The 19683-nt window shown below is 38.0% G+C and overlaps 1 protein-coding gene across 2 annotated transcripts in view; it reads right to left on the bottom strand.

Moving 5' to 3' along the window:
- Positions 1 to 19683, bottom strand: part of FNIP2 (folliculin interacting protein 2) — a 50463-nt gene that overhangs the window by 16048 nt on the left and 14732 nt on the right. Inside the window, exons 1-12 of one of the 2 annotated variants that reach the window (XM_053975804.1) lie at positions 17056 to 17240; positions 11928 to 12054; positions 9813 to 9947; positions 8649 to 8749; positions 8491 to 8562; positions 7789 to 7889; positions 6344 to 6415; positions 5621 to 5750; positions 1999 to 2200; positions 1343 to 1431; positions 356 to 502; positions 62 to 231 (exon numbers count right to left, since the gene is read on the bottom strand). In XM_053975804.1, coding sequence (XP_053831779.1) covers positions 62 to 231; positions 356 to 502; positions 1343 to 1431; positions 1999 to 2200; positions 5621 to 5750; positions 6344 to 6415; positions 7789 to 7889; positions 8491 to 8562; positions 8649 to 8749; positions 9813 to 9947; positions 11928 to 12054; positions 17056 to 17240 — 1531 coding nt within the window. Of the gene's footprint in view, positions 1 to 61; positions 232 to 355; positions 503 to 1342; positions 1432 to 1998; positions 2201 to 5620; positions 5751 to 6343; positions 6416 to 7788; positions 7890 to 8490; positions 8563 to 8648; positions 8750 to 9812; positions 9948 to 11927; positions 12055 to 17055; positions 17241 to 19683 lie in introns of those variants that run through there. The other variant, XM_053975805.1, reaches the window with a different exon arrangement.

Here is a 19683-nt window from a genome sequence, read left to right as displayed (position 1 = left end):
GGAGTGGATGCACAAAGGTGCTTGTTACAGAAAAATCTGAAGCTTTCCAAATCATACTGACCCAGCTGTGCCCAGAGAGGGTTATATGGGTGGGATTTTGCCAGCATGTTCACAGATTGGGATGTGCGCTTCTCAGAGAAGGCCTTGATGGGAGGATGGTCAACTGGCATCACTGTTGGGACCCACGCCAAGTGATATGTCAGCACTGCGGTCAGCAAAGCAGCAAAGAACCTAGGAGAAAAAAAGTTTAAAAAGCATGTCCAAAGTAACACTTCACTAAGCGCTTTAACATAGTCACATGCACTGGGAAGCACATAAGCTTTTTCTTAAGAAAAAGGGAGTGGGGGAAGCTTACTGATTTTTGTTGATCTGTTCTATCAAAAAGGTAAATTCTTTAAGAAAACGCTGGCATAGCTGATTCTTTTCCAGGGTGCTGGACATCATATTAAGCCACACAGGCTCTGCAATCCTTGGAACAGAATATAGGTTCCAGATGGTAACTCTGCTCAAAGAAAATTCCCAAGAAGTCAGTGTTAACATGTACGTTTCAATTCTGCAAATAAATATAAGCAGCCCCTTTCCTCTTCTGTTGTCCAGATTTTAATTTGCTTTTTTTTTAAGATCTAGGAGACTAAACAAACTGGAAGAGTTTTTACTCTTCCAGTAATTACTAGTGTTCAGAACACTAGTCTGTTTAATTCATATTATCAGTAACCTAGTGTCTTTGTACGAGTTACATATTTGGCTTCCCTTTTTTGCATTCCCATGCAAGTTTTATTCAGAGAAACCATTCAGAAATAAATTTGAGGGGAAGAAGAACCCATTGTATTCATTGCACAGATTCAACTCCAGATATACAGAACCTCCATTCCATTAAAGCCTTCTCTCTCTCCTGGGCTGACTTGCTTAGCCTTTCACCATTCCTTCCTTTCTCAAGTACAGAAAATAGAGCTTTTGACTGCAACTTTCTTGCCAGTTACATTGTTCAGCATCTATGGCTAGGAGTAGATACACCTATCTGCATGAATACATCAATCCACCCAACTGCACAGTCATCAGCAGAAGCCAACTCTTGATGAGATGTTTAGACTTTAACTGACAATCCCAGGAACACGTGAGTGCAACAGAAGTACTTTCATTCTCATTTGGAAAACATCTGAGCTGGTTTTGCTAAAGTTTCTGAAAACATTTACCCAATAACCAATGCAGAAGATTCATTCACACTAACTTCAAGATACAAATACAAGACCTTACATTCAGCTGCTTATAACTGTAAGTGACAAATATCTTTCATGGGGCATGAAAAGTGCTCTCCTTGTAATTCAGAATTCCATCAACTCACCTGAATTCTCCCAGGGCATCCATGACACGGCTGATATAAACCTGCACTCTCTGGCTGGATTCTGCTATTTTTCTACATGAGATCATGGCCTTGATTAAAAGTTAAAGACACAAAACAGCTGCTTAAAGGATTCACATTCTTCATCTTTTTAAACTTCATTAACAGGTCAAAATAACTAAGATCTAGCCCCAGTCCTATACAGCCGCTCAGGACAGCAACAAATGCCAACCTCCCTCCACCTCATAGGAGACCAATCCTTAATGCTGGACAAGGGGAGAGAAGAGAACATTTCTGAGAGGAAGAAGACAACAACAAATATTGTGTGTCTCTCTTTTAGACACTGCATGAAAGGACAGAGTACCATCATTTCCACAGTCTCTAGGGAGTCGAGAAAACCTCAGAGTGAAATATGGCAAGAACGAAAGAAAAACCACCCATAGCATAAAACTCTCCATTCTAATTCTGTCTAGAAAAGAAACTGCACCTCTTTCAGCAAATGCCGAGTTCCTACGCTGGGCTCAAGCTCAAGACTGCATGTGTAAGGAGGGAGGCAAGCTTGAAACCACGCACCTTCTCCCACTCTTCATCTATCAGATTCTAGAATACTTCATTCTGATTGACATTTTTCCACATTATGCCAAATTAGTATTCTGTACCTTTTCTATTGCATATTTCAGCTTGTTCATGTGAGACTCAAAAAGAGGAAAGTGAGAGAAAAAGAAATCCTGGAAGTTTCTCTGTGCTTCTTCTTTTTCAGGCAGAGAAAAGATGATGCTGATGGCAATTTTTTTCCTCCGAACCACTGCAGGATTGGAGCTGCAGCTTTCATCAGCCATACTAAACATTTCTTCAGTGGACCTGTAAGACAGATATGTTAGGACAGTTACCTGTGTACTGAGAGATAATTCAGCTTCTAGCTCTCTATATAGTGGAAGGTAATTCATTTGTAGGACTCCTTTGACTGACTAAATAAGGCTTTGCTGTCACATGTTTCTGAACAGAGGATGCCTGACAGTTTCATGGGTAAGTCCTGTGCTTGCTCAAACAGGAAGACAATCCCCAGAGAGGCCTGGTGAGAACACTTTCCTCCGAAGCAGAACTATTAGATTCCCTCCTGGATTTAACTTTGATGGAGATGAAGAAAAGGGAACAGAGATACGTGACACAAAATCATAACCAAAAAAGATTAAAGGTAACTTTGGAGCTGTGAACTGCATCCAGCACTCGAGCTCCTCTCTAGGTGCTCAGCTGTATGTCTGTGAAGCTCTTGAATCTGGACTGTTGCTCATGAGGGAAGTTGGGAAACATATGACCTATACTATCTATATTGTTTTGGCATCTTAAGATCTTAAGGTCTGCAGTTAACCATACAAAATAAAACTTTCTATTTTAACTGAAGACAAAATGTCACCACCCAGTAATTACTGTGAAGACACAAACTTAATGCCTACAAATACATGTTTGCCCAGCTCAAAATTGTGTAGACTTCCGCTTAGAAAGACTTGTTTTCTGCTTAAAACTATAAAAAAATATCAGAAAGAAAAAAAACACCCATCCAGTGGCTATTTTACAACCATTATCATTTCCTCAAGTTCTCTCTATTTCCTTGATAGTGCTGCCACATTTCTTTCAAAATTATGTCTCTTCTCAATACTACACATGGGCTGCTACTAGGATCAATATGCTCAATGTTTTGATTATCAGCTTGGCCTGTGGATCAAAACACACTTTCAGTGAGTTTGCAGATAATGTCAGATGGGGGAAAAATGGTCAACCAAGGGAACAGCAGTGTCCAGAAAGGCTGTGGGATCTCTATCCTTAGAGTTTTTCAAGACTTACTCAAGAGTCAAGTCCCACAGACAGCTGACGCAAATTCCAAGCTACTCCTTTGCACAGGCAACTGATTTGGATGATACATACAAGTCTCAGCCCAGCATAAGTTTTACTATGATTATACAAAAGAGTGGCAAATCCTTCACCCTGTTGTTCTACAAATACTAGCCTTGCAGCACTAGATATTGATACTGCTGGATTTATAAAATTATTTTTTTTCTTGCTTAAAGAGTCTTGATCAATTTCACTGAAAAAACACCATGTATATAACGTGTATACATAATTAGGTAAAACAGCATGGAAAAAATGTATGTGGGAAGGAACTTCAACTGAATAATGGGTTTTAATCTACTGAGAAAATATAGGAGAAAAGGGTAAAAAAGACAAAAAAGCCATAGACATATTCTGAGCAGCAGCTCATCTGGAAATAGCTTGGTTTTAGAGTTTCTTTTAAGTTAAGACTGCAATACCAGTGAGTGGTAATTAAAAGTTTGAAGTCTTTTCATATCAGAATTATCTTGAAATAGAGTCTGTAGTATTTATAGAACACTTTGAAGCAATTAACAAAAGGAAAGACTCGGGGCTAAGCATTCATTCTTAGTCCATTCTAAAAATAAGTGGTTTACAGTTTAATTGGTTTGACAAAGTTAAATATACAAAAAATTCTCATCACAGAGGTACAAGTCCATGAACACAGGACAAAACACACAATTAAACCCCAACAAAAAACAGCTTGTGGGAAAACAGAGTTCAAGACAAAAACATAACCTCATCTGAACTTCAGGAACTTGCATACAGAGACAGAAATTCCCAAGGAAGTCAGGAAAGGATGGTCAGTCAGCTTCTAAGAAATATCACAAGCTTTTGTACTGCTTCCCAGGAACAGAAATTGAGGAATTTAGGTCTGAGAGAGAAGCCTTTTCAACAAAACTGCTAATCTAGCTTGCTTGCCAATCGACTATGCGAAGTTCCAACTAGACATCTCAATTTCTTTGAGCTATTGGCCTAAAACATCAGTCACAGAGACTGTAGAATCTTGGCTGTAACAACCTGGGGTGCAAACTGTGTGGCACTGAAGTATTCAACCAGAAGCCTACTGTGTCTCTACAAGTAACCAGAAAACAAGTATCTGAAGAGGCTTTTTGGCTTAGAAAGAATCCCATTTCAAGAAAAATTTTAGACAGTAAAAATAACGATGTGCTGTCTCCAGTATCTTTCCCCAACATAGGTTCTCCAGTGGGGGAAAAAAAACAACAACCCTGCTCCGGACAGCAAATAAGCAGCCCAAAGAGGCTACTTACCTCTAGACAATTTGTAACTTTCGAAACACTTTGCAGAAATTTCTATTTGTGAAAGTTTGTCTACTTCTTAAACTGAGTTAAAATGATCTTATTCACCCTAAATGTTTTAACCTTTTTTACATGGGCTGCTCTCAGCCTTTTTTCTTTAGGAAACTAGACTAAAAAGAACTTCAGTTTACTTAAAGCAACCAGTTTATTCTCAACTGCAAATGAGATTTAGAAAGCACAACTGCTACATTAGTACCAGGGCACAATTCTTCATGTTAAAAATGAGAATATCTAGAAAAAAAAATGCTGCAAGTGTTGGTTGACACTAGGGAAACAAGTCTTTTCAAATGAGGTTTAATTTTTATTTTTTACTGACTACATATTTTAACTGGCAGCTTCTATGCTTCTCTTAACTGAAAAGGGAGAGAGGCCAAATAGCATGAATTTCTTGTAGGTCTCCACTAATTCCATTCTGTCTCTGGGTACAGGTGGATGAGTACAGAGAGAGGATAATAAAGAAGAACCATTTGCTATTTTGCAAATGACACGGGAAGAATTTGCTTATTAGCTATGAAAAGTCTGGTGCATTCCATGCTTTGTTATGCCACTGAGCTACAAAAGCTAATAAAATTCCGAAACAGAAGCCAAGCTTTTTGATCACATCTTTTTTTTTCTTCCTGTTTTGGCAGAAGTCACATCAGGAACATCCTGTACCAGCCAAGAGAGTTGTCATGGGCTATTACTGCAAAATTTCACTAACTGCTCACTAGTCAGACTTCATCATAGTATAAAGTCATTATGGCAGCAGTGCTGTTACAGTCCCTTTCATCTCAACAGGATGCTCTGCTCCTTCAGAAACAATTTAATTTATTTTTCAGAATATGGCTTCATACACAGCCTATACATTCACACTATATTAATACACAACCTATGTATTCAATAAAAATAATTATATTCCAATTTGGGCTTTGAAGTTCATGTTCAGCCAAAACTTCATTTTTTTGTTTTGGCAATCTTATGTAACACACACAGTAGATAGACTGAGTTGAGAACATTTAATAACAGGGTTTGTACTTTTAAAGAAAAGAGGCTTAAGCTCTGTTTAGCTTAAATTACTGTCAAACAGTTGTTGTAAGAAGAAAGGTGCTACACTCACCACCTTGGAATAATTCCATTCTCTAAACTGGTTGTCTGACTTCGGAGCCAGCGACGTTGATAGCTGCTAGAAGATGATGATGAAGAGCTTGGAGATGGAAAAGGAGTAACCAGAAGACTGCTCAGAGATGCTATGAAGAAAGCAAGAAACCCCACACACAATGAATCACAAAGAGTGCTGGTTAAATACTTTTCTTCATTCTCCAACAATAATTTCTCACAAATATTGCTCTTGCTTGCTGATCTTTTTCACACAACTCACTTGAAACAGGAGAGACAATTATTTTAAATAAATCTTGCTGATTGATGACATTCATTTGCTATAAAGTAGGAGATCGTCCCTACTAAAACACACTAAAATGTATCTTATTCTCATTAAAAGCGTTTTCTCCCACGAGTGGTTGCACTCCCATTACAAAAGACAGGACGACTTCTGGTCTTCATTTTCCTATTCAGTGTTAAAAGCCATTTCTCTTCATTTGCTCTAGTAAAGGCTCCAAATTATAAACTGGTTAAGAAGCCAGAACATGGTGGCTGTAAACAAAGAATATAATTACAAATATTTTTTCATGAACCCTTGGGGCAAATGCAGAAGGCAAACCACCTAGCAGATAAAAACAATTATGGATTTATAGGTCATGAGGTGTCTATATTTCAGGTGAATCACTACAGCAAAGAATTGTAACAATTACAAAAGCAGGCAAACAAGATAGACAGCAGATACCTGACCGAGCAATGCCGCTGTCTCTGTCCTCATTTTGTCCTCTGCTAGGCATATCAACAGGTGTGCTGTGTGCTAAAATAAACAGAGCAGATCAATAGAAAAATATTACATAATTCATCATACTATTTGTCAGCATTTTAAAAAAATGTTTACGTTTAAAGGTCATACACCAGAAGATTACATCCTGTACTGTTGCTCAAAATCAACATGGTGTGAAGAGAGGTGGTAGCAAACAGTAGCCTATGCTGAGTATTATGTTACTACAGGAAGGTTATTTGCCCCAATGTAAATGTAAAGACATCTCTGAGGAGCTTAAGAATATGAATACAGTCTGCATTATCAGAAATCAGATATACTTTGAAAGTGAGGGCTGGTGGTACTTATCTGTCACTCTTGATAAACTCATCTGTCACTCTTGATAAACTCTGAGTGTGCAAGATTGTCCTTTGACACAGGTTAAGATCAGAATGAAATAGTCTAGCACAAGGTCCACTAACAGCTTCTGCTTCACTTGCTGAGCTGAGATTTACTGTCCACAAAGCCTCACAGTAAGAAACATTCAGCCTATGTCAGATTACATCGAAGTGTTAGTAGTGCAGAGTAATCAATTTGTAGAGCATGCAAGATTTGCAAAGGTTATGAAGAAATTGCATTGATATTTCAGTTCACATTTTTGCAATTAACAGAAGTAATTAGGCCTGAGATCTACCCACCTGCATGGATCATCATTCTGCCTGTAAAAAGAGACTTTCTGCAGGTTAAAGTTTTGAGAATTAAAGAAATTAATATTGCTTAAGAAAAAAGCCCTCAAAGCCTCCCAGACTTAGCTCAAGAATTTTGAATGTCTGTCATGAAATTAAAAAGTAGCAAGAGAAGAAAAAGCTGTACACCAGCAAGACACCTCCATGTTAGCAATAAATCAGCAATAAGCCAGGAAACATAAGTTCTCTAAGAAACATAAGGGCTAATTAATCTTCAAAAACACTGCATAAAAATATCTTTAAAATTAAACACAGTAATTTAGCCATTTTTTCAGAAGACATATTTTTAAGTATATGCCAGATACACCTGTTGTCACTACTTTTTTAGCCCTCTGTTTCTAGAGACTAATTATGCATGTCCTGCAAAGATTCAGAAGGAGCTGGATTTGTGTGTGCATATGGATGGGTCACACTGTGGCTGGCATTCCACACAAACCTGCAAAGAAAGAAGCACTGCGGATGAGCCGGAGGGGACCTCCTTCAGACACACCCTGCAGCAGTTTGCTGCTACACAGCTGTAACACACCTAGGAAACAAAAGCAACGTAGAGAAAATGGAAAAAAATGAAAAAAAAAAAAGTAAAAAAACCCAAGGAGGTGATGTACTGGGAAAAAAAAAAAGCCAAAACTGAATGAACAGATGGCCTTGTGTTGATAGAAAGACATAGAACTTGGAAATATTTACCTAAATTACTTCCACTGCGACAGGTTCCCAAACCATTCTGATTAGAGCTCAGCTTTCCCAGACTGGGATCTTGGTTGATGTATTCAAAGCTATCTTGCAAGCTAAAACAGGGGGAGAAGAGAGTATTCCTTGAGACTATGATCAATAGGCATTAATATTAGCTTAAGAATTAAGCTCATTTCATTAAAAAAAAGGCTGAATATTAACTTTAAAACCAAATTGAAGGACAAGTAGGTTTCTGAAACTGGAAGGAAGCAGGCATTTATTTTTTATATTTGAATTATTGGAAGCTTCTTTATATGACATTTGGGATTCAGTTTATTCATATTTGCCCATTTTGGGGAGGAGGTACAACAGAACAGTGTATTTGTTGAAGGAAACAGAAGTGGGATATGGGAACAAAGCATTCTAAGCATATCCCTTCCTCACCCTTCTGACAGCAGTAAGAGATGGAGGTTTTGATTGTCCAAAGCACCTAATCTCTGAACTTTATTGCATGTCCTGGACAAATCAGAAAGTAGAGACGTGGAGATTTATTTTTTTTTCATTAAAAACTTGGCCGGCCTAATTAGGCTCTATTAAGAAAATTCTCCACAGCTGCCTTCCCGATTTTCTACCAGAACTACAAAAGGAGAAAGACAGACAGGCAACTGCACTGGCTGGGAAAGGAAAGAAATTATATATAAAAAAAGATGTTCTTACTTATTGTTGCTTCCACTGAAGCTTCCTACCCTGGCTGAGAAGACTTTACTTATCATCAGCTGTGGGGGAGAGCTGAAAGGATAAACAGTCATTTATTTCACTGAGTCATCAATTCCAAGTGCCTGACGAGACAGTGCATCACAGAAAAGGACACTCACCGTATGTAGTGAATTTTCAAGGTGGAACCTTTGTAACTCATTGCCACTGAGCCAAACATCATTTCCCCCAGCATATTGACATCGGAGGCTGGTCTGGTATACTACACAGACAAGAAGATGGGAACAGCAAAGTCAAAAATAACTTGGCATACTATTTCAACTTACCATAGTGCCACAGCGATGCATTTGGAATGGAGAACACAAAGAAGTTCAACTTTTTCATGCAGAGTAAGATCAGTGTGCACTCAGTGTGAGTTTAACACTGTGGATTTAGCAAGTACTGCAGGAAGAAATCCTGCATTTTGCTCACTAGATGAGCAATGCTACCTTTGTTCCAGGGGGACCTCCAAAGGCAAGAGGGAAAAAAAGATCTTCTGCATTTCCAAAGAAATAGCTGTGTCCAGAAACATTCCCATATAACAGAGTGTTTGATAAAAGCTGTAAATGTTAACAGGACTTGGATTCTGTGGTCTGAATCCCCAAAAATTAACTGCCTCCCTTATTTAAATGAGTAAATTCACCTTCCCTGCCCTTGTAGAAAGCTTCTTGGAAACGTTTTTTATTGGAAAATTATTTGTGATTATACTTAGAAATGTAGTCTTCAGATCAGTTGCTTATTTTGTTTCAAAGACTGAGCATCAATAGCAAATACAAAGAGAAGTTTGGTAATTCTGAAGAAAATCACCTTACAGTTAAATATAATTATTTTATTTTCCCACCTTAACCCATACATCCTTCAAACTTCATTTTTCTAGGTGAAATGCTAACGCTTTTACTAAGAAAGAGACAGAATACCTAAAATTTAATGTTATAGTAAGACGGACTAAAGGGACACTTAATAAACCATGTTCAACCACCTCTTCAGAACTGACCTGAACCATAAGCAGACATAAACAGAGAACAGTATAGTGCTTCTTACGACAGAATGGTATTAGATATATTTCACAACTTCTTGACAGGTAAAACCAAGATAGACTAAAAGGTTAAGATGCACCCACACATTTTTATTCTACAATACTTTAAGGATAGAGTAGATATCTCAAGGTTCAGATTAAGCTTTAAGTAATAGAAACTAAAGTCATTCAATGTATCTAAGCAAAGGCTTTATAAACTAACTTCTTCAGTAGAATGGAAAAACAAAAGCAACAAAGTAACAAATATTACCTGATACTTCGGTATCTGTTCTTTCATATTTTGCATACAGCTTAAAGAGGGACTATGGGAAGAAACACTGTTGTTCCCATTGCTTGCTTGGCAGTTCTTGGCAGAAGTCTTTACAGAAGCCTCGTCTGCCATTTTCTATGTCAAAACAGAACAATGTGATAAAAAGTAAATCTGAGAACTACCATCTCTAAATATATCATGGCAAGAATCTTCTTAAAACTACAGAAAAGCAACAGAAATAAAGAATACTCTTATTTAGTTCAAAAAATATGTATCACTTTTAAAATATTTTTTTTTAAATGCCAGCATCAGAGCAAGTGGAGTACTGCTCTCACATTCACACTGTCAGGTTTTCATAGTATCACATATAATTGGAGTAATCAGTTTCACGGGAAGATCATTCCCAAATGTTATTAATTGCTCTTTGTAATATTTACCAAAATTTATGTAAACAAAATCTCAGCTTATGGGTTTCTTACAAACCAATTTCTGCAATCATTTGCATAATTAATCACTCAAATTGCATATAACTTTTGCTCCCAAATGATTAACGGATTTCTAAAACAGAAGAACAGCCAGCAAAAATAATCCATCATTTGGTAGAATTAGCAGGTTAAAGACAAACAACGTATCTGAATATTCAATGTGAATAAGCCTTATTGTATTTAAAAAAATACTGTGGTTACACAGTATACACACACATGCTTCCTTGACTTCAATTTAAACAGGACCAAGTATGAAAGGAATTTTGTCTTAATTCTCAATGCATCAAGTTTTAGTTTTGGTGTTTGATAACAACCAAATACTTAAAATCATTTTTAACATCTAGGTATTTGCATGGCATTCAAAGTACTTTGGCTGTTTTATAAGGGTACCTAGATTAGTGAGTGTCTGGCTAGAAAACAGATTATAGCCTGTATCATGTGTTATGAGGGAGGTTATAATCTGTTTTATGTCAGCACTGCATAGAAAGCTTCTGATAGGACATTTTGTAATTAACTTTTAGCTAAGGTATTCAAGCAAGTAGAATAATTTGAGTATTTAAATGAAGCCAGAAATGCATTTTTTGCAAAGATGCTGTTTGTTTTAAAACAACTTTTAAGATACTAAGTAATAACCTTGATTTTGGGCAGGGGGTGGGAGAAGAGGGGAAGCAAGATTAACAACTAGTCTGACCCATTTACGCTCTTAAGTAGATGATCAGACATCAGCTGATGATGCTCATCAGTATTATTGATTCAGCACAATGGCATATTTACAGTGTGACTGAAATAGAGATTGCTGCTTTCTAAGCATCTTCATAACTAAGTTCTGCAAGTTGTGACTGTTCTTTTATGGCTTATACAGGTGTGTATATATCTCTGCAATAAACCATGTTAGTCGAACAAGCTGAAGCTGCTGGTTCTAAAAAAACCACTTCAAAACAAACAAAAATTTGAAATAATTTAATGTGGAAGAAAAACAGAGGCAGTAGGAAAAAAAAAAAAACAAGCAAAACCATCACAAAACAGGAAACACTGTTAGTTTACTGAGTTTAAAACGACCTAAGTTTCCTAAAAGCTTTACTCCACAATTTGTGTATTTGGAGAGAAGAAAAAGAATTTATATCTTGACAGCATCTGCTCTTCTTCTATGTGTCACCAAAACTTACATGGTCATATACACCGCCACGTGTCAAGCTTACACCATACAATGTGGTTAGCTAGTGAAGTTGTTTTAATTCACATAAAGACAACAGCTTTACTACTCCAAACACCAGAGGAAAAAAGCACCTTCAGACACATGGTGAACATCACCGAAATGGATTGCACAGCCAGAGCTAACAACAAAAAGCAAACCCAGTCAACATTAGAAAGGCTGAAGAAATACTCATTTCAAAGGTAAATAGATTTCTCTGCCTGAAAGCAAATCTGGATTGTTATGTTTGAATACCATATTTATATTATAAATATAAAATACCAGATATGTTCATAGGCTTGCTGTAATGATGCTTGTTGCAGCTATCACAGTGAAAGATCACAAGACTAAGAAGATGACACTGTCCTACTAAAAGAACTGCTTTTGGAAAGGAAAACAAAAGAGCAGTAGGACAACAGTAAAATTAAAATTTCATACCTGAACCACAGCTTCATCAATTTTGCGGACTGCTTTGGAATCAAATAAGACCTGTCTGCCTCTCCTCTCACAGTCTTGGTAAACTATCAGGCGGATTTCATTCAAGTCGAACTCCGAAGAAGACCAGCTACAGATTAGAAACATGAAATATTAAAATAGTGTGTTTACTTCGCTGGTTCATTTATGTGAAGAAACAGGTATTAGACAAATACATGTTTTACTTAACATTTACAGAATCTAGGCTGCAAATCACATAGCTCCAAGGGAAAAGGAACTCCAAGGAGTGTCTAAGCTCAATGGCACTGAAAAAGGCAGGCACAGCCAGACCAATTTTCATCCAACCTTCTTCCAAAATTTTCCAGAAAGAGAACACAAAACTTAGTCTCAGCAATCTGCTCCAGGCCTTACTACTATTACTCTCTTCTCTGTACACAGCCTGGATCTTCCTTATTATAAAGTAAGCGTACTATTTTATGCAATATTCCCAGGGGCAGTAAGGATTACCATCCTCTCTACTGCAGCCTTTCAAAAGCACAAGGCTTACACCCTCTCTCTTCCTTCTCTAAAAAACACAAACCTAATTCCTTTTGACCTATTCCTGACAATGTAAGTTAAGATTTTCCCAAAGTTTAAGTCTTGCAACTGATAGACAAGATTTATGTTGTTCCATTCTTCTTCCCCCTTTTCTGAGATATTTCAAGGGTTACAGAGCAGCCATCAATTACTGAGACTTGATGTCCAGCTCCATTGAAAATAATTTACTACAGGAAACCAAGATACTTGAACTTCAACCTGAAGCAAAACAATTCTCTCAAGCCAGAATCTGCCCATTCTCCAGAGATACAACATGGCACATGACCAGCCTCGCTGCACAACCACAGGGGCTGAGGAGCCAAACTGTGATCATTGTGGCAATTACAAGAAACCTAATTTTCTAATTCCAAAAGGAGTCAGTCTGCACGTAAGAGCATGGAGATTTGCTTGGCCTCAACTTCAACTACAGAAAACACTTTTCAGGTTATGTAGCTGACAAGCTGAAATCAATGGAAAAAACCTACTAGTGCATAAAGCAGTGCCACAGAGCACTGATGCTCAGTCACACTGCCCCAGCCCTGACCTGGATGGACTGCACCTGGGGGGTAAGAGTACAACTGTTATTAATAGTTGTTGGTTTAGCAAACTGCATAACAAACTTCTGTCAAGGCCACACTGATCTTCTACCCAAAAGAAGGTTTCATTTAGGAATTTCCCCAAACTGTGCTTTACAGAAATGGAAGGCAGATAATGGAGAGAAGAGCATAAAAATCACTGTACAGATAAAAGACAAGAATTTATGAAGCTATTTCTTTTATTCCATGCTCTGTCAACATCCATAACAGTGAGTTAAACACTATCAAATCCTGCTAGAGTCAGTACAATTGCTTTAGGAGTACACTTGCAGATTTGTGATTTTAAAATAATTTTAAATAAAGCCAGCTTAATTTCTTCTTTGTGCTCTATGTAGCTAAAAAAAATAAGCCTAAATAGGCATCTTTTTCAAACCTGAAAGACCTCGATCTGAAGGTCTATTTTTAAACATCTTGGGACAGAATAAGCCAGATACCCATCTCTACTGTAAGGTACTCTAATACAAGTATGCTGTATGTATGTAATATACAAGGTTTCCCATCATGGAACAATGCTAAAGGCTGTTTTGCTATCCACAGTGAGGAAACTTCTTGATGTCTATGTAACATGTTGCCTCCAGAATTGCTGAGAGTGCCAGGAAGATTTCTTTTCAAGCCTTCCCTTTCAAAGGCAGTCACAGCATTACGTTGACCTGCATGAGACCAGACCCGATACCGTTGCTGATAGTTGCCCAAGAGAGATCCTACACACCTTGCTTACACAGAGAGCTGCAACTACACCATCTGTGTAAGAAGTCTGTTACTAGTTTCTCAGCCCACTGCCTGTGCAATGCTATTAGAAAATCCAGTTATACTGAATGTAAGAGAAGTCAGAGCCATCAATACACTTCATCCTAGTCTGCCACATGAATCTGATACTCTTCAGTACCAGATATCCCAACATCTCTTCAGTTACACAGCTATCTATTTACTACTTACTTGCTGCAACAGACAACCTGAAGTAAATATGCTATTTTCTTAAAAAGGCTGCAGGTCTTTCCTTCCTTTAACAACAAAGAAAAGGCACATCTCTATGACTTTAGCTTAAATTCTTTGCAAAAGCAAAGCCTTATTTATCTCCACGACTGGCACAGCAGCATCCATACTTCAGACCACAGGCTTGCAAGTCTAAACTAAGATTACCACAGGCTTGCAAGTCTAAACTAAGATTCATTTCAGACACAGATTAAGCCAATTTTGCCCTGCATCTGTCCACTGATGCAGGGTTGCATGAATTCTGGTTTCCTTATGAACAAATAAATTCCTTTATTATGCACTAAAGCAAACCTCATGTTGTTCACACAGTGCTGACTTCTGTATAAGGCATGAACTGGATTTTATATTAAAGTAGAAGCCAACTTAACAGCCTTTTCCACACAACATGCTAGAACCAAAGACTGCTGCAATCTGCCAGAACTACAGATTCTTTAGTACCAGACATCAACAAGCTAAGCAATTACACAAAATCTATTATACAGAGCTTCATGTGACTAGTAAACCAAATCTAGGGAAATAATTTCAGATAACGCTTCCTACAGTTTGAACCAAATATCGAACTTATGTTTTAATGATGCCATTGCTTACAAATACATTTCCTGCAGCAGACCTACCCATTACAGAAGAGATCCTCATTTGATAATATCAAGCATATCTATAGGCAATTTACACAGGCATACAAGTCCATGTAGTGTCATTACTTCCACATGGAATCCAGCAGCAGGCCCAAGACTAGTCAGATGACCGGGATGTTTATGCCCATCACAAAAGCTGATGAGTACTGCTTACAGTACTTCCACCCTTTATTGTTTAAGAGAGGTTATGCAACACAGTTCCCCCAAAACATGGACAGCAGGAGTGTTCAATCATCTCCTAAAAGCAGAGTGTTGAAGAATACAGACAGTACACAGACCCATTGGTCAGCTCTGTTTTCACATGCATAAAAACCAAAACCCCAAAATGTTACTTCCTTATCTCTATATCAGCTTATGGCTTATTTAGCAATGCCAGGTCCTGCATATTCTTAAAAATCAGCGGAATGAACTAAATTAGTATGATCTTGTGTATACGTTCACATTTCAGGTTAAATGTGGCTGTTCTGACTAAACATGTTTTCTTATTTGACCACAGAAGTAAGAGCCTCACAAATCTTTTCACCCCTTTTTGTAACTATGCGACCCTGTTACTTGTGTCTGCTCTGCTAACTGTTGGACTCTCCGTAAACTGAATTCTGTGCAGCAACAGAAGTCTATCCAAGCACATGAAAGTGGATCGGAAACATGGCTGGAGAAAGGAAGAAGTAGAAGGCAGTGGAACCTGCACCTCTTGGTGGCAGCATGACTTAGACTAACTCACTCACTCACCATGGAACTACATACCTTTAGGAAAGGGCACAAAGAAAATGTTTGTGATCCATTCCAAGTAAGTACTGAGGCTAGTTGGGATGTTAATTGAGTTTTCTTGTTCCCAAGTCAGTTCTCTGTCTGCTTAGTGAGCCGACTCCCTAAGGGGAGCGAGTTCCAAAAGAACTTAAAAGACCAAGGACAGGACAAGGGGAAAAAGGACAAGAGCATGATGCCAAAAAACAAATGAAGAAGTGGCTCCTTCAACACCATCAGTCTGTTTGAGCAGGTCAGCTTACCCAGCCTCACCTTCAGATTGTATCTTTACCATATGTGGAAGATGCTAGAACTAACAAACACTATCTTCAAGTCAAAATAAATAAACCAAATCAAGCTGTGTTCATATGACAGCAGAACCAGGTCTACTACAGATACGAAAATGCTATGGATTTTTTTTTTTTTTAATTTTTTGAAAGGAAACCACAAGTTTGGAACAGCTTACTGATATCCTGAAAAGCTTTGCCCCCAGAGAAGCTTAAGCTTGCTTTATTTTCTCCTACACATGCTACTTTCCTTTGGCTTTTTCAACATTTCTTCAATTACAGTTTTAAGACATGGAGGCAAGATCTCTCTTACTTAGGGGAAAGCAAACTTGTTTGTTCCGGGAAAAAATTCACAAAAAATTTTCCTCATTCTGACGTGAATAAATACTTTCAGTTAATACAGATCTCTAAACTCTAATGTTTACAAAGAAAGCTTTTCTTCACCTTTATAATTATCAGCATGCATGCAATAACTGAAGAGTGACCTATTCATTTATATTCAAAAACTACTTCAGCTGACCTAAAACTGTTTTTGAAAGTGACTAACCCCTCACTCCTTCAGTGCAACATCTACAGGCTAGAGAACCAGACTGAAACATCTATGTATATTTATCTATATTTTTCTGCTTCTTAGGCCAGCAATCCTGAATGTAGAATACTAATTCTAAAACACTTGGGTGCTAGAATTTGGAAAAAGGCACCTTGAACCATATTTTCAACACAGCTATATACCTATAAAGAGTCAGACACTGGAGACACGTTGGCACATGTCTGAGAAGGACAACACAAAAGTTAAATAAATATCATTCCCACTTCAGATTACTCTGATGTTATGCTTGAATTAGAGGTAATTTACAAGAAAAGCAGAGGGTTCCCCTCTCTTCACAGAGGGTTCCCCCACTTCACAGTATTCTCTCCTGTCAGCTCCACACACTGTTAGTACTTGACCCACTAACACAGGAGGTGGCAAAAAAAGTAAAAGAGGGGAAACTAATTAGGGAACTAGAAAGCAAATGTAAGATTATTTAACCTTAACTGAGAAGAAAAGCAATTACCCTTTATGCCTCAGTTTGCATATACATAAATCTTAGAGATCAGAGTCAAGAATGACGGTTCAGTTTCAAACAGGAAAGACTTTCAGGAGTTTCAGTCAGCATCATCATCAAAAATAAGCTTTTAACAGAACTTTCTCAGTTATTTACAAAATAACCTTTTAGGCACATGATTATAAATCTAGTGTCACATTAAAATGTCCTTTCTTTGTCAAAAATCATATACACCAAAAAAGTTACGTGCATACCTGTTTTGCAGCAGTCTAGTCACTTTGTTGGCACAGCTGACACTTTCGTCTCTCAAAGACTTTCTAATTCTTTCATCCAATTTGGTACAAGAGCCATTATTTCCAAGCCGTACATCATTGTTGTTTCTTGTTCTTTCTATTTGTCCCCCAGTGCCATTTGCAGTTTTTGGTGTACCCCCACACATTTTCTTAGCTACAAATCCTCTTGTAAAGCTCCCTCAAAGAAACGAAATACCTGCTGAAGAGAAACAGCCTCAAGCAAGTTTCTTCACTATCGATCAACCATTAACAATGGTAATTTACCATCAGCTTTCTTCCCTTTAAAGGAAGACACTCTGTTGAATTTCCAGTTGGGGGAAAAAAGGGTAAAGCAATCTTCATATATTCTATAAGCCATTAATACAAAAGGACAGCTGTAGCTAATGTACTCCTGCAATTATTCCAAACAGAACAGACATGACTTTCAGGTTTCAGAAGCCATCGTGGACTTGCTCTTGCTGCTGTCAGAGGTTTTCCTTCTAAGCCTGGTGCAAAGCTGTAGCAGATACAACAGCTAATATTGACTTTAGCTATGTTTGTTTCCTGGTATGTGATTTAGGTAGCTGGCAATTATGTAGTCACAAGACTGAACCATATGGCCTCTTTAAAAAAAAAAAAAAAAAAAAAAAGCAGAGTTGCTTTTGCAGTGACTCGCCCTTAGTTGCAAGGTTGTTCTAACACTGGCTACAACACCCTGTTAATGGCTCTCATGTGAGCAAGTGTCATCTGACAACCCCTAGCAACCTCATATAGCTTAGGAGCAAGTAAGAATCTGTCATCATTGCCATATGGTTATCAGTTTAAAAAACCCAACTACGAACACCAAGAAACATGCTAGATATTCTGCACTGTAATGACTTTATTTCTAAGGACAAATACTACTTATGCTTGGACAAGAACTTGACACTAGTACTTTGAAAAGCTTTTTTGAAAAGTATGAAGGAAAACAAAGAGAAAAGGTTTGTTGCAGACTTCAAGTTGCTTGATGAGAATTTACAGTCATGTGCCTCTTAAAATAATTCAATGACAGCACTGATGACAAAAATATCTAATAAAATACTTCCAAGTAAATTTAAGTTTTTGAATAGAAAAATCAGATCACACAAGAGAGAACATCACTGACTCCAACTCCTGGGCCTGCACAGGAGCATCCCCAAGAGTCACACTTAATGCCCTTAAGTGCTGTCCAAACGATTCTTGAACTCTGTCAGGGACTGGTGCTGTGACCACTTCCCTGGGGAGTCTGTTTAAGTGCCCAAACACCCTCTAGGTGAGTAACTTTTTTCCAATATGCCACCTAAACCTCCTCAGCACAACTTCAGGCCATTCCCTTGGGTCCTGTCACTGGTCACCACGGAGAAGAGATCAGTGCCTGCCCCTCCTCTTCCCCTCATGATGAAGTTGTAACTGTGATGAGGTCTCCTCTCAGTCTCCTTCCTGTTCTTCAAGCTCAACAAACTGAGTGGCCTCAGCCATTCCTCATACAGCTTTTCCACAAGGCCCTCCATCATCTTTTTTGCCCTCCTTTGGGCACTCTCTGATAGCTTAAATATCTTTCTTGTATTGCAGTGTCCAAAACTGCACACAGAATGTTCTGTTAGGCTCTGGTAATTCTACTGCAGAACAAAGTCCTCTTCCCCATCTTTGCTTTAAAATAAGTTATCCAGACATATCTGCTCATAAGTCATATCTCTCATGAATTACAACGGGCTTTCTCCTCATCAGTAAAATTTTGGACGTTTTATAAGATAACAGGCCTACTGCAATTTCCCTTCCAGGTTAAAAAGGGAAAATAACTTCGTTAATAGTCAACCAGACCAGCAGTAGAGTTCGAAGCAGGATTTCAAAACCCAGTGCTACGTGCAACCTGCTAAATAGCACAGCACCCTTAAAATGATTTTGTAATCACAGTTAACCCCAACCTCTAAAAACTGGACAGAAGTGAAGCAAAAAACTAGAGCAAGGTTAGGTTGGACAGCTTGCTCTGTTGCTGAGGGAAACCTATAGCAATAAAAAAACCAGCTCCACTTCAATCCCCAGAGAAGCAACAAGTACTGGATCCCAATCACTCCTCCTTCCAAGAATGGCAAACAAGTGAAATCTTTGGCCTGTTCTCAAGTGACTTAAATAATCTAGGAGAAGACAAATCTAGTCCTCACCTCATTGAGGAAGACTACTTTAAACACCAGTGTTACCAGTCATCTTTGAAGCACAAATGAAAGAAATGAAATAAGACACTTTGACTAAGATGAGGAAATCATAGCTTTCACTCCTGTACTACCCTTTCCTCAAACAAACCAAACACTTCTGGAACATTCATCAAACTATCAAATTCCCATCAGGGATTAGAACAAGGAACTCCTGTAAGCTCACTAAATAGATGTGCTTCACAACACTACCTCATATGTAAATGCAATCATCTGTAGAATAATATAAATCCTAAAGTACCTGAAGAATTAACACTGCAAATCCACACAACAGTTTCTAAACAACAACAAAATAATACATAAATCCACACATGGAAAACACACACAGTCCATAAAGTAGATAACACAGAAAATGGAAGAAAGTGTCCTGCTCTGCAGATAG

The sequence above is a fragment of the Vidua macroura genome, chromosome 4 (genome assembly GCF_024509145.1).
Source record: "Vidua macroura isolate BioBank_ID:100142 chromosome 4, ASM2450914v1, whole genome shotgun sequence".
NCBI classification, from domain to species: Eukaryota; Metazoa; Chordata; class Aves; order Passeriformes; family Viduidae; genus Vidua; species Vidua macroura.
Note: the sequence above shows the minus strand (reverse complement) of the source record. Positions and strands in the feature narration are given on the sequence as shown.